Genomic DNA, 15,742 nt, shown 5'->3' on the forward strand with positions numbered 1-15,742 from the left:
GCAGGCCGTTTTATCACATTATCTATTGCACTTCATCTGTAGTAGATAGCAAAGTATGACATCCAGCCTTGTAAAGGATATTCCGAAATTTACACAGTGAAAATGGTGACAGGAAATATATTAGTAAAAATACATTAAAATGGAATATATCTAAACAGTCCGTGTAAGTGAACATTTCAAAATGCATGGCAAAAGTGAAAAATGTGTAGCAATAATCAGTAAATCAAAGTTTCCTGTTTGTGAAAAAGCATTTGCCCCTTAAACTAAATAACGTGTACCATCCTTGGGGGGAACACCTACCATCAAAAATGTGTAATAATCAGTCTTTTGGATCTCATGGTGGATTATGTCTAACATTAACATTTGTTTGATCATGTGAAATGTTTGAGAAAAAGGGAAAACAGTATAAATCTGCAAAAGTTCAATTGATTTGTATCAGAAATAAACATCTGTAAAGTCATTTGCAGCAGTATGAGATGCATTGTTTTAAACGTCTGTGTTTAATATAAACCCTGACTGTACTAGTTTTCATCCTGATCAAGGCATTTGAGAAGAATTTGATTTCCTGACTAAAATCAACTTCTAGTCCCTGCAGTTAGCATACTGTTAGCCAGCAAATCATTGTGCATTTTGTGTGGCAGGTTTTAATTAATCACTCCTAATGTTTACAGTTTTCAAAAATGTACTATCAAATTGCTTTTTACCTTTTACAATAACAGCTGCAGTTTTAAGAATATTTTTATTCAACAAATATTTCAAGCTGTTTTGCAAACTAAATTTCTAATTATAGATATGAACTTTTGATTTAATCCTGACTGATGACCCATTCTTAGTACTTTGAGTTGCTCCGTTTGGCTTCCATCTACCCTCCTGCTTTTAGATTAATAACTACATATTATAAGGTAAATATCTGAAAGGACTTCTGGAAATTTTTCATAGCAGTGGAAAATGTGAAAATCACCGTCAGATCTTACCTACATTGTTGCTAGAAGTTGCTCCTGTCGAATCTTTAAGTTCATGGAAATGTTCATGGGCAGAATTGCAAGGAAGCACACTCCCATAAAGGACAATATATATAATAAAGGTATATAAGGTATTATAAGGGTTGGATCAGGAAATTTGGAAAGACATAGGGGGTCAGTAAAATGTTTTTTTTTTTTTTCCCCATTATGGTGCTGTAATAGTAGTTATAAGCCACTACTTTCAGCTGCCACCAATGCTTTTTGAATATCGACCAAACTGCCTTTTCTTCCGCTCAACTTTCCATTAAAATGTTTGCATACAGCACTTTCATCTAAGCCATAACATCCCTTTATTAAAAAATCAATTTGTGGTCTTAAAGAGTTCACTACTGTTAGTTTTTTGATGATAACCTAATTTTCTGGGATGTTTCAAAACCTTCTAGTTTTTCACTAAATCAAAAACAGGAAACAAAAAAATCAGTAAGTCTGTCATTTTTCATAGGTTTGACTTTATTTACTAGTATATTAACACATTACATGCTACTGAAAATAAAAAGGTAATTTCAATTGTCTTGAAAGAATATAGTGTTATAATAAAATGGCACATTTCGATATTACACAGTTTCCACTGGCACTCTGCCACCTCCTTCCTTCTTCTGAAAGGAAATGAATGACTTCATGCAGGGCTACTAAAAAAATACTTCTTGGTGGTTTCATTGGCAACACAATTTAGATGATGAGTTATGTGGCAGAGCACCTGCTGTATGCGGAGTGAGAGAAACAAGGCGGATTTGATCAGAACCACACAGATAAATGGACTGTATTAAAAGCTGGCAGTAAATAAAGGTTTCTCCTCAGAGTCACTACAATATTACAGAAAAAAACAGAAAAGGAAAATAAATGAAGGCAAGACAGAAAATAAGGTCAGAGAGATGTCTGGGGCCACCTAAAGACCGACAGCACCGTAATGCAAACGGTGCATTTAGAGAGGCGTGAACATTTATTAGCATCCTTGATAAAGATGTGTAAAAAGCCTTAAAATAAACTCAGCGTTTTTGAAGCAGCACTAGATCGCTCTGAAGTAATTAGAACAAATAACAGCCTTTAACGTGAGTGTATTCATTTAGTTAGGGTGGAGGTTCTCCTCTTTAAAAAAATCACCCCCAGCAATCCCTTCAAAAGAAATGTAACTTAAGAATTTTAAAACTTTTTCAGTGGCATACAGTGAGTGGCATCTTGTGTTTCCATAGAAACTGCTAGATCTTCGTGGATGATCCAAATAAACAATTAAATTCCCATTTTAAATGAGACATTTTTTAGCTTAAAATGTTAAACTGTTTGTTTTTGGATTAACCGATTAATTCAATTGCAAAAGGTGGATAATAGGTGAGTTTTTCTTTTCAGGTGAAGCTTAGACTCTAAAAATTGAGGAATTATAGGTAGAACATTTTTTCAGACAATTTATTTATTTTTTATCTTAAACTGAAATTGTATATATTTTTGTTCAGTTGTGGCTTAATTACTGCTCTGTGTTCTTTCAGCAAAATGGCATTTTTTGAGTCTGTATGCTCCAGTTAACAATTACTCGCTTACTAAATTAGCCGACGATTATTTCAATAATCGATTCATCGCTTCAGCCCTAGTTTGGGATTTTCTTAAAGGGTGTGGAAAACACACAAAAGAAAGTACAGTAGAAGATCTGTGATGCTATAGGCCTGATTTTCATCCACATTAATCCTTGTTAGACTGTTTAGTGAATTTCCAGATCATTAAATAAAAACCAGTTGGTTTCTGATGGAAGACTGACAACAAAACCGTTCCACACAAGATAATGATTAAAAACATGAGCCAATAACAAAACCCAACCTTCTTCCATGCTCATCTTATATTACTAACTAAAAACACCCATTCAGACTTGATACCATTGAATCTCTCTCCCCACTAAGTAAATACACTGAAATTAAAGGTTTCGGAGTAGAAAGCACTCTAAGGCATTGTACACATCTTTACCAGAGGAACCAAGAAGCCTCCCCACCCCTTCACTGTCATCAGGACATGCAAAACATGATCCCATCTGTCCGAATGTTGCTGCAGCGCCATCTGCAGGTGGCTGCAGCACCACAGAGAGGAGGAGAGGATGAGTTCCCACAGATCACGCTTAAAGGTTTTCAGCTTTTGTTCACAAGTCTGCGTCATGATAAATAGTAGCGCTGATGATTGTCACAACAAAACACCTTCCTAAAGGGGCGAAAAACATCATGAACTACAAACCTCAAAGAAATGGTGAAAAAGAAGAGGTAAAACAATAAAAAGATACAGTCTGCTTGGGCCTGTGCTTTGCAACTAAACAGGACTTTTAAATGAGGAAGAGCAAAAATGTAACTAATAAAATAAAAAAAAAGAACTAACTTGCTCAAGAAGTTCACAGAAGGCTTTAAAACAAGAAGGACAGGTACCAAATAACACCACTTTCTCCTTCCTTTGACACACACGACGAGACGTGGACACACCGCTGTCAGCTTTAGTAGGGTAAATTCAGTGGGCTGAATGCAGGACACTAACATGAAAAGACGGTTCTAACTAGAGTGGCTGGCAGCCTCCTACATTCAGTCTGTTTTACTTCAATTGTGTCCATCAGAGGCAGAGTGAGAACATGCGAGGGTCAGTCAGTTCCTCTACCACAGAGATGTAGTGCCCTCCCGATGTTAAAATCAAAGCAGCTTTGAAGACAACTAGTAAGATATAAACAATACTCAGCATGAAATGAGAACCACAGTTACATCATTCCATAACAATATGTTCTATGTATCCTACAAAGGACTACTTGGTGGTGCGTGGTTGGAGGTGATCGGTGGAGCGAGGTTCAGGTGAGAGAATGTAGTGTTGCCTTTATCCCACCTCGTCAACAGTCTCGCGGTTTCTCCATTGCTGCGACTACATCCAGTTGCTCTTGCTGTAGCTGCTGGTTTGGACTCGAGTGTTCGATACTCCATTTAACCGAGAGGTCTATGCCTTCCTTCATGTCTTTTTGGAAACGGTTTGCTGCTGAATATGTGCCCTGCTGCTTCAGTCCTTCAAAGTCAGGGGTTCACGCAGGATATTGCTGCATTCATGGTCAGTAAAGGAAGGAGTCCTTCAACAACGAACCAGAGCACGCCTCAGATCGGGGATGAAAACTCTGAGTAGCTCCGATTGGCTTTTGTGGTTTCCGTTAGTTTTCATCAGAATCAATGCAAATTTAAATTAGAGAAGTATCGAGAAATCAGCCGGCAAACAGAACTGACCGATGATGGTTTGCATACTGAAATATCTCCAATCTTCGGAGTGGAAGCTGTTATAGACGCAATGTCATTTTTCATACCAGCCCTGGTTAGTCCGCTTTAATCAAACTCTAATTTGTTTGCCTAGAAGTCCGGTTAGTTTGTGGAGGTGTGAATGCACAGGCAGACTCTGATGCGGGCCAAAAAAGCTAACTCTGTTCTGGCTAAAAACCTAGGTCTCGGTTTGGTTGAAGTGAAGTCTGATGAGGTTTGAATGCATAATGTGAATGGAAGCGGACCGGAGACTGCTCAAATGCAAGAAGTGCACAGGGCATTCTGGATAAATACAACCAAAACAAACGTGTGATTCTAGCGCTAGAAGAAGAAATAGCTCATGGTCTTTAGCCAAAGACAAAAGAGAAATACTACCACTGCAGACTTTTCAACCAATCCATCAATCAATCAATCAATCAATTTTAATTATAAAGCACTCTTCATGCTGGTTTGGACTCTTCATACTAAAAGCAGCTCAAAGTGCTGTACAGATTAATAAAAAATAAACTGGTATGGAAAATGTATAAACTGATTTCTACATTTTTACACTGAGATTTTTCAAAAATCTCAGTGTAATACACAATGAGACAGTTGTTCTTGTCAAGCTAGCTGAGCCAAAGGCAGCTCAAGACATCAACTATAATCAGTTTCTCTTGTAAAACCGTTTTCCAGTGAATGACATGACGTCATCTCTTCTCCTAATATAATTTCTAATGGCTGAAAATGGCAGCCAGAACAGAAATACATCCTGTTTTTATCCCTAAGGTTCCTAAAGAGAAACTAGAATCAGCTAAAGTTGGTACCAGCAGGTGAAGTTATTTAAAATCAAGATTGGTGAGCCTCTACTTCAAAGAACTTCATGAGGAAATTTGAGTTCACACAAACAAAGCTGGAAAGATAATGTCAGAACTGTGAGCATATTTAGTTTAAAAGGGATTTTAAAAAATAGGCTTAAATCGAGACGGGAATGGGGAACAGACACCTAAAATCTGTCTCCTGAAGCTGCAACTTCACATGTATGATGAGGATGCAACAAGAGAACTAAAATCATTTCTCCTTATTCCAATACATGAAGATTTGGATGTCAAAAATCAAGTTGAATCACTAAAATCTTTGAAGACTCATGGAAACCAGTTATTAGAGCAAACGTTCTGTTTTCCCATCTGGCATGAATGCAGCCTGAGTGACCCTTAGTGGAAGATAAAAAAAAAAAAAAAGAAAAAAAATGACAGCAGCCATTACTGGTTCCCACACAGGAAGAGGAAGTGGTTGAACGCTACGTCAAGGAGTCTCCTTAGGAGCGAGCGTCGATAAGCCGTCCACGGCAGGAACGAGTTACAGGGAGTGGTCGCCGAGTCTGTGGAGCAGCAGAGGCAGGTTCATCTTCCGTGTTGCAGTCTGGGAGAGCAGGAAAGACGACGAGGAAGAGGAGGTGATTATTAATACGAGTAGAAACGGATCACGCGAGGGTGGAGGGGGTCCGACGAGGGCCTGCTTTGTTCTTGGTGATTCTCAGAAACTGTACTTGGTGCGGCTAAAATCTCAGGGAGGAAGGGGAGGGTGGGGGGAGTGAGCAGGACGGGTGGAGGGGGAGTAGGTGAGAAAAAGAGAGGTGAGGAAGGGTCTAGTACTAGTGTCCAGGTGGTGGAGCGGCGGTCCGCCCTCAGCTCAGTTCGTCCTCGGCGCTGTGCTGGTCCAGCAGCTTCACGTGCGTGAAAGGAAAGTGGCCATGCTTGCCTTTACATTCGCCCTCCCACTGGCCATTCACGTTTATTTTGGTCACCTTCACCATGTCGCCCACCTGGGAGGGAGAAAGAGAGAACATGAGGAGCAGAAACACATCAAACAGAGCAAAGATCAGAGTTTATACAGTAAAATTCAAGCACTTTCAAGGTAAGTTTTCACACTTTTCCAACACCACACAATACATATGAACTACAACAGACAGTTTCAAGTCACTATTATACATATATCATTAATATTAATAATGTCTTGTAATAGTATTCTACGCCCTATAGCGGGGATAAGATAAACTAAAATATAACAAAGTCTTATGTTTTAAAATGTCTTTCACAAACACCCGGTACATCGCGACAAAACAAATTTAACAAAAAAATCTCCCAATTTCTATAATGTTTTATAACATATCAAATATAAGTTAACATTTACTTCAATTGCACAGATCAATAACTCATTAAGCCATTGGGAATAATGAATATTCATTATATTGAAACAATCCAAACAAATTGTGTTCTGGTAAATGGCCTTCCTGCTCATATTAAATGCTTAAACACTAGGGGTGCACCGATTTATCGGTGTCGATTTCCTTCATTGTGGGAGATCGGTGATCGGCCGATTTTTACATATGAAGCCAATTTTATCCACCAATATTATCTAGCTTGGCACAGGTTCAAGAATCAACCACTGTCCTCTTTTTCTCTCCGGTGAAAAAGATTTGACTGACAGACCGGCCCACCAAGTTATGTCTGCACGTTTACAACTATACTGACCCCCCCCACTATTGCCAACTCAATAACTTTCTTGCTATATTGAGCAACATTTCAGACAAAACAAATTGGCACCAGCCAAAATCGGAATCGGCAGGATAAGCTTTTTAAAAGATCGGTAATTGGTGATCGGCCAGAAAACTGCAATCGGTGCACACCTACTAAAAACATGGGAAAAAAAGATTTTCTGGCACTTAGCATATAAAAATAATTTTTGGTCATTCTAAATGACCTGAAACAAGAAAAGTTTAGTCTGATTTAACTTCAGACAGTGAGGGAAAAAATTATTGTGTCTTTTTATCAGGTGTATGGAAATATCTGGGTCAACTGTAAATAACGCTTTCCACATTTAGGCTTTTAATCAAAGGTCATTGCACAAAACTGTGCAGTTTGAATATCAAGTACTTTTATGGACTTTACACAGAAATCAAGGACTTTTCAAACTTGGAAAACACCTACATGACATTGAAGTTTTTCAAGCACCTGTCTTGTACAAAACCTGCATGTTGACGTTTGACCTGCACAGGGAGAGGAGCGTCTGGTCCTGCTGCAATTAACCTGAGCAAACAGGTGGTAGCAGACAAGTACAAAGTTCAAGTCGGCATAGAAAGGGCAGAAGAGGAACAATCTGATAACTCAGAGTGACGATGCAGATACCTGATGATTCCTGACAGGAAAGGGCAGATTTCTGATGAGATTGCGTGTTAGGATTCCTCACAAAACTAATTCTAACCCTTTAACTTTTGATTTATTTTACATGTTACAAAATTTTATTATGTTTTATTAGGATTTGCAATAATAGTGAAGCAGGATTTAAAAAAGATATATGCTTGTCTGCACATCAAGTGTTTAATTCAAGATCCAAGGATTAAATGCTTTTTATTGTTTTTATAAATAAATTGTAATTTTTATAAACAAATTGTAAAATAAATTTTTCTGTGATGGGACTCAATTAAAATTAGTTAATTGCAGGGTTTGTAATTAATTGATGGAAATGAATTTTAATCAAAAATCACATTTCCACAAAATAAATATTTTCAATTCAAAAATCCTTTTGCTGCTAAATTATTGAATAAATAAACACATGAGCTCAGCACCAAATAAATTAATTTTTTTCCAGTGTCGCATTCTTTAATAAGTTTAATAAACTTGAATTATTATTCCATTATCAATACATTAATCAAAGATGGTCTCAAACAACATTATCGCAATAACTACTGGAACAATTCCAGCAATATTTGTTATCGTAACAGGCCTACTGATCATTTAAAAATGTTTTTATTTTATAAATAGACATTAGATCAGGAGCAGTCATAAGTTTATTCCACTGGATTCAGAAAACCTACAACAAACCAGAAACTGGCCTCGACCAAACGCTTGTTAACACTTTACTAAAAATAGAAGAAACATCAGCATTCATAGAGAAAGTTAGTCATCTTTACAAATGTTTTAAAGTAGCTCAAGAAAACATTAAATCTGTTGCTTATTTAGATGCATGAATAAATTAGGCACTGCAGTATTTAAATAAATTATTATAGTACATGTCATTTGTTGGTGTGTTGACAGAAAAAAAAGATGGGAATTCTTAGTTTTACAGCATTTAGTTCAGGATTTCTAAATGCTATAAGTGGCTAGCTATCGTCCATATCAGTCATTTTTTAGCCTGTTTTAAAAGAATAAACAGAAATAAAATCATTCAAGCAGATATTTCTACAGTTACAAGATCTTTAATATGGAACTTGTAGTAACTGCAGAGTGGAAGAGATCAGGTGGATGGACAGATTGGTTGAATTGGATAAAAGAACATATGGATGATGTACAAAAGAAAGGTGGATGCATAAAAAGAAGGAAGAAGTTCTCCAACGTCTCCTTGCCTGGCTTTCTAATCACACACCCAGATAGAGATTTAAAGCAAACGATGTGGATTAGCAGAGCTTAACATCACCTGATAGTGCCATCCAGGATGCGTTACTGTGTAATGTCTTTTCTGTTGCCCAGAAATTGAGCTGGTAGCATGTCATGATCGCCATGAGACTGTTATACAGTCTTCAGTCAGAGGCCTCTTCAGGTTCATTGGAAGGCTGACTGCTACTGGAGCGTCACCATCCACAACAACACTTTGAAGATGTTTGGATCATGATGATGAGTTAGAACATTTAACTTCTCTTTGAGAGAGATAAAGTATTTGTAGATTGGATGAATCTGAAAAACAACATTTTCAGACTGCCAAGGAATTGTGGACCTGCAGTTTGAGTTTAAGTGTTTTTCAGGTGACGCAAATGGCTGAAAGCACTGGCTGGTTCTGCTTATAACTCCATGGAATATGTTACATAATCAAAAGCTGCTTTCAATTGCTTCGTATAGATCTTTAAATTTTGGTTTTTGGAAACAAGGAAACGTGAGCTACTTATTAACCACTCAGTGCCAGCATGCTGAGTCACTCAGGCCAGACTCCTGTAGGATACAGGTTTCTTTCCACAGAACAACTTCAAACAAATTTGTCCTGTTTTCAACCTGGTAGATGACTAGCAAAAAGAAAAATGAGCCACAAGCACATTGCTTGTGCTTTGTCAAGACACAAAGGGCCAAACACTGGCTCTGGATGTGCAGCCGCACTGTCCAGCAGCGGGCCGTGGGGCGGGGGACAACGGGCGCATTTCGCTTGGCCTGCCTGCTCATCCCACTCCTGGCTCAGCTGGATTCCAGGCTTCACAGAAACCAGAGGAAATGGTCCTGTTCCCAAACACAAACTATTTCCTTCCCCCGATGACCTGCTCCGTGGGAGCCCCGCTCTCACTTCCGCTTCAGTTGAACAGCCCAGGCACAAAGTGCAGCTTGCCCAGCATTAGGAGCATATTTTGATAGCGTTTGTTAGATTCAAAAAGCCACTGATGCCAGATTTTGACAGAGCAGATTTTGAGTGAAACGGTAACATTTTTGTTTCGCTCGCCTACACAAATACAGAGTTTATTCTACGTATGCATGGGCAGATAAAAACAATGGTGGATAGCACTGTGATGTGTTGCACTACTTAACCTGTTCGGTTAAACACAACTTCTGAAATGTATTCTATGTGTTGCAGGACTTCTTGGTTCATGGGAAACAAACTACTGTTTTCTAATGAGGCAGAAACTAAAGATCAAAAGCGAATGTGCGTTTGGGCGACATGCTAAGATCATGGCGCCATATTAGTGGCCTGGCATGACAACTACAGCAGCCTCAAGATGTGTTCGAGGTTCGGCAGTTTCCTGACAGCAATCTTGTATAAATGTAGCCTAAGGCTGCAATCACAACAGTCCTGTTTAGTCTGCTTTAATTGAGCTCTGGTTTATTTGTCTAGAAAATCTAGTTGGTTTGGGGAGGTGACTGTTCAATCAAACTCTGATGGGAACCAAGAAGCAAACCCTGGTCCACAAAAAAACCTTGTTGGCATTCAAGTCCAACGAGGCTTGAATGCCAAAGGACCACTCTGAAAGCAGGAAGAGGACTACAGCGCACGTGAGTCTAGTGCTAACGGGAGAACTGGTTGTGAGTCATTTGCCAAAGATGAACGAGAAATCTTACAACTGCTAAAATCGGACTCCACTCCATTTTGTTTACATTTAGCAAAGAAGGAAGTTGTGCTTGTGTCTTATTCAGAGGTTTTCATTTAGTTTCCTTCTGTAGTTCTTGGTTCAACACCACCACAGGTGAAGGGGGAACAAGTTGCTCAAAGGGTTTGGTTATTTGACATAGTTCAGTGTAAAAACTTAACATATAATATTGTGAGAAAACCTGATTGAGGCCACAAAAGACTTGAAACTGGTTCCTAATTCTAATTCCAGGTGACTAATAACCCTAAACAGAAATAGAGCTATTCATGGAAAGTTTGAATCAAAGCATTTTATTGTGTTAGAATGGTCCAGTCAAAGTCCAGATTGAAATTCAAATGAGAATTTGTGCATTGACTTGAAAAATTGCTGTCTACAGACACTTTCCACCTAATCTGACTGAGCTCGAACTGATTTGCAAATATGAATGGACAAAAGCATCAGTCTAACGTAAATCAAGCTCTAACTTGTGTTTGATGCAGTTCAAAATGTTAAATCACTTCAGTTTATGCACTGATTTAGATTGATCACATAAAATCCCAATAATGCACACTGAAATTTATAGTTGATAAATTGTGGAAATGTTGAGTTAGAAACCGTTTTCAAGGCACTGCACTGAAATACGTGGAAAAATCATAAGAACTTTGATTAAATTCTGGAAATGCGATATCAACCTTGCTAAATGTTAAAGACTTGGCATCACATTTCAACAATAGCGATCTTCCTGCAGGTAGAAAGAGAGCAATGAGATCAGTGAAAGACACCTCTATGACTCTATATTTACCTCCAAAGCCAGGGCGGTCTTGTCGTAGGCGTTGGGCACCCTCTTCTGTATGGCCCTAGCATAGACTGGTCCGTTCTGGAGATTCGGGAGGGGAGTGGGCTGGGCGTACTGGCTGGGGTCTCCTGTCAACGGAGCGCCGGACTGAGCCGCAGAGCTGTCTGAGTTCCCTGCAGGCAGCACCGCAGGCACGCCGGCCCCTGCCATCGCGCTCGGAGACGCTGGTCTGAACTGCTCCACGTACGGGACTGGGATCATCCCCGTTTTTCCTTCAGAGTTCTGGGCATTCCACCACTGCTCCTCAGGCTTCTCCAGTACTCTGAGGATGTCCCCCATCCGAAACGGGAGATCCTCCTCGTCGTTGCCGGGGAAGTCGAAAAGCCCCCGGACGTACTCATCTTCCAGGCGTGCCGGGGGTTTGGCCACGCCTCGGGCGGAGCGGGGATTTTTGGACTTGTTCATGGGACCTATCAAAGTGGTGGTGTCCAAGTAGTGGATTTTGTAGAACTCGAGCAGAGCGGGAAGAGACTCAAACTCCTGGTCACCAATACGAAACTTGTGGGGAGGCGAACCTGGTCCGACACAGGAGAAAGAGGGAAGTTAGAACAAATTTTCATTTACACTAATTTTGTTCTTTTGGCTGAAACAATAGAGACCTGCTCTGATGGACAGTCAGTGTCTGAGGTCCAAGACTGTTGCAATTAATCAATCGCAAGATAATTTTAAATGATCTCAATTATTTCCATTCTAATCATTAATATCTTTTCCAGAAGCATCGTTATCCATTTTACTTAAAATATCTTTCAGTTCTATTATTAAGCGTTGCTTACAAAATTAAAGTTTGTCTCTGACAGGATGAATTTGCATTTTTATACCACTATCAATACCTCAAACGTCAAGGTTATTGTTTATCACAAAAACTTCTGGGACAATTTATTGTCCAGCAAAAAAGAAAAAGGCCAAGTGAGGTCCTGAACAGAATTTTCTTGCTGGCCTTGTTATAAATATATAACTATAATTTGAATGCAACTACAAATTCAAAGTTGAAATTTTTGAAACGACCAGGACTCCTGTAGTGTTTTGGTTTGCTTGTGCCATAGGCTGGCCCTGCTCGTTTGTTTTGATATGTAACATGTAGACCACATGTCTCGAAAAGGTGGATCCAAACTTGTGTCTAGAACTTTGGATCTTTCCACAAACATCTTGAATCCACTTGTTTTGGTATACATTGATCCTCAGTACTTCCAAACTTGTTTTTTGTTGTTGTTGTATTACATATATATTATATGTATATTTATTTCTTACATTTCAAATATTCACAATAAACAAACAAAAACTGAAAAAAATGAATTATGAAGTCTCTATTAACAAAACTGTCCTTCAGAAAAAGGTCTAGTTGAGATCAAAACACCAGACTGAAGAATTATGTCATCCAGTTTTTGGTAGAAAGAGAAAACCTTTAATCTATCATGCAATTAGTTGATTTATTGTTTATTGTGACAGGCCAACTAATTACAACCCATACCACATGCACAGCTTACTTACCGTAACCCAAACAAATTTGATTTAGAACAATAAAATCAATGTATGCGCATAAATGTCATCGTGTCTGATCACAAACCATGAGGTTTGAGATCTGTAACTATGTGTAAATTAAAATGCATTCTTGAGCACCCCAAATGCTCAAGAATGGGCCAGCCCCGTTGATGATGAGTTCACAAGTGTAACATGCGAGACTGGACTATTTCTGTAACTAGTCATAATGTTGGTGATTTCCAGAGTGACCAGGAAGCATCTTGGTTTCCTTATTTTATGTTTTTCCCTCAAATGTTGAGCATGTTGAGGGACAGGTAGGCCTGTTGCAATAAGAGATAAATGAGTTAATTGCATAATAAATTAAAGTGATCTCAATAATTTTCATTTCGATGATTTATTGGTTTTTTTTTATCTTTTTCTCCCAGAAACTGGATGACAAAAGTCTTCATTGGTCTTAACTAGTTTTAAAAGACAATTTTGTTCAAATAGACCTTTTTTGTTTCTCTTGTTTTGTCTATTTATTTTGGATATTTAAAATGTCTTCCAGTTCCAGTGGTAAATGTTCATAACAATTTAAAGCTTATTAATCTTTGAGAATGTGTTCTTTCACCATTTTGAAATTACTATTACAGTACTTGAAAATGGTCTCAAAGCAACACTATTATCGTTTATCGCAATAACTTCTGGGACAATTTATCGTTCAGCAAAATTTGTTATCGTGACAGGCCTGGGACAGGAGTCTTAAGCGTCAAACTAAGATAATTTGAAGTTCTTGTGAACATTACCTGCACTTTCTGGAGGTATATTTCTGCGCTGCAAATTTTGCTCAATCTGTTAATGAAGCTATATGATTTTTAAGTCATCCATCTCTAGACACAATGATATGCTACAACAGACCAGATTATGATGGACTAAAGCACGTCTCATTGTGCATGGCCATCTATATTCCCTATGCTGGAAAGAGTGCCACTATTGCGCCTCTTCTATGGTGCAAGTCATGCAAGAATGGTCCCATCGGTGGCACCACAGTGCACCGAGCCCCTCCACGCCCCCTCTCTGTGCTCTTACCTGGCTCGGGCTTTCGGCTGTTCGTGTTAATTATATAATGCGAGACTCTGGAGTTCTCCGACACCGACAGCACGTAGTCGCCGGGGCTGGTGATGGAGTCCCGGACCAGAAACACGCCGTGCCGCTGCCCCTGCAGCATACACACCGTCTCCGCTCTGGTCAAGCGGCCCCAGTACCAGCTCTCGCGGTCCGACGCGTCAAATCTTCCGGCCATGATCACCAACACAAAGCCGAGGCTTTACCCGTGGCCTTCCCTGCTCTCCCTCCTGTTATCCACAAGCGGAGCCTTCAACTCATACAAAAAACTTTAGCGCCGAGAGCACGTTCAGTAAACAGGCGACATCCACAGCTGGCCGTGTGGGCTCCAATCCGCAGATACAGGAGGAAAACCGCGCTGTAAAAACACCTCCGGTGTGGTCTGTGGTCAGCCTGCTGGTCTACCAATCATACAGCTTCTTTCAGAGGCACGAATGCTGCTACAAACCAGCCGCTGATGACAACTAACTTCAAAAACTGAAATGGCGGATATGGGAAAACAAAAAAGGCCCCACTCACCGGAAGGGACGTAGACTTTGGACGCAGAGCACGCACGACGTCAAGCTCCAAACGTCATGATAAACAGATAAACGCAAAGTTATGTAAACACTGAAATATGCCTGCAACTATGTTGTTTCTCATACTCTCTGACTGTAAAAATTATTTTAATATACCAGAAAATTTATTTTCCTTTTAAAATGTCAGATTTTGTTGTGGTTGACTTCGTCACGACTTCATGGTCCCGTGTTTGACCAATATATATATATATATATATATATATATATATATATATATATATATATATATATATATATATATATATATATATATATATATATATATATATATATATATATATATATATATATTAGCATCATACCTGAAAAATATTGGCCCAGTAGTCACCGAAATAGGAACATTTAAGGTTTCTCTAACAAGTAATTAAACAAAAGCGTGCACATTTTCAACAAGGGAAAAGAAATATGAATGTGCAATTTATCTTAATGTCCACTAGATGTCACTAAGCACACATTAGTTTTGGTATGTACTGCAACTTGTGTGATATACACTTTCATGATTTGTGAACGTATTGAAAATCCATCTATCCATCCATCCATCCATTTTCTAACACCCTTGTCCCTAGTGGGGTCGGGAGGGGTGCTCTTGTCTATCTCCAGCTAACGTTCCGGGCGAGAGGCGGGGACCCTGGACAGGTCGCCAGTCTGTCGCAGGGCAACACAGAGACAGACAGGACAAACAACCATGCACACACACACAGCTAGGGAGAATTTAAAGAGACCAATTTACCTAACAGTCATGTTTTTGGACTGTGGGAGGAATCCGGAGTACCCGGAGAGAACCCACGCATGCACAGGGAGAACATGCAAACTCGTGTTGAAAATATTGGAAAAATATTTATTTAGAAATAAGTCAGCTGTAGTGTGTTCCTTTTGTCTTATACTGATCTGAAAAGGGATTACAGACTCATGGAGAGATGTCACAAATCATTTTCTACTGTAATTTGTACAGTGACTTTGGATATTGTGACTGGTTTATGAGGGGTTTTTTTTCTCTTCCCAATTTCTGAAACATAAAAATAATTTGTAGCTCTTATACAAGATGTTGAAAATAATGCCTCGTCATATTTCGAGGTTTTTAAAATCAGTTCACCTTCAACTCAAGAAAAGTAATTTTCGGCAATGGATGTCAGATAATTTACTTTCATTATTCAAAGAAGCTTAAAAATGCAAAAAGAAATTAAAAAGATCCAAATTCAATAGCTTGCAAAAGTTTTCATACCTCGTAATGTTTTCTCATATTTTATCAAAGTGCAACCACAAACGTTAGTGTATCTCATCGGTATGTGACAGACCAGCACAAAGTAGTGCGTTATTATTTTAGTGCATTAAGGTTTTAAACTAATATATATGATTAAAGTGTGTGTTTG

At 38.9% G+C, this 15,742-nt stretch overlaps 1 protein-coding gene across 1 annotated transcript; it reads right to left on the reverse strand.

Moving 5' to 3' along the window:
- Positions 1–4,768: 4,768 nt before the first annotated feature.
- crk (CRK proto-oncogene, adaptor protein) lies at positions 4,769–14,332 on the reverse strand. The gene is made up of 3 exons (XM_005804514.2): positions 13,759–14,332; positions 11,158–11,726; positions 4,769–6,077 (listed from the first exon to the last, which is right to left on the reverse strand). Exons 1-3 carry the CDS (start codon positions 13,970–13,972, stop codon positions 5,940–5,942), a joined length of 921 nt encoding a protein of 306 aa, XP_005804571.1. The 5' UTR covers positions 13,973–14,332; the 3' UTR covers positions 4,769–5,939.
- Between the last annotated feature and the right edge of the window lie 1,410 nt (positions 14,333–15,742).

This window comes from Xiphophorus maculatus, chromosome 18 (genome assembly GCF_002775205.1).
Source record: "Xiphophorus maculatus strain JP 163 A chromosome 18, X_maculatus-5.0-male, whole genome shotgun sequence".
NCBI lineage: Eukaryota > Metazoa > Chordata > Actinopteri > Cyprinodontiformes > Poeciliidae > Xiphophorus > Xiphophorus maculatus.

What these genes read in the sequence shown, in the direction of transcription:
- crk (XM_005804514.2), bottom strand. Translation starts at nt 13,972, where the DNA reads ATGGCCGGAAGATTTGACGCGTCGGACCGCGAGAGCTGGTACTGGGGC. An exon ending in CAGCCGAAAGCCCGAGCCAG is followed by an intron (nt 11,727 to 13,758) that starts GTAAGAGCACAG and finishes GTGTCGGACCAG; the next exon opens with GTTCGCCTCCCCACAAGTTT. An exon ending in AGACCGCCCTGGCTTTGGAG is followed by an intron (nt 6,078 to 11,157) that starts GTAAATATAGAG and finishes TCTCCCTCCCAG; the next exon opens with GTGGGCGACATGGTGAAGGT.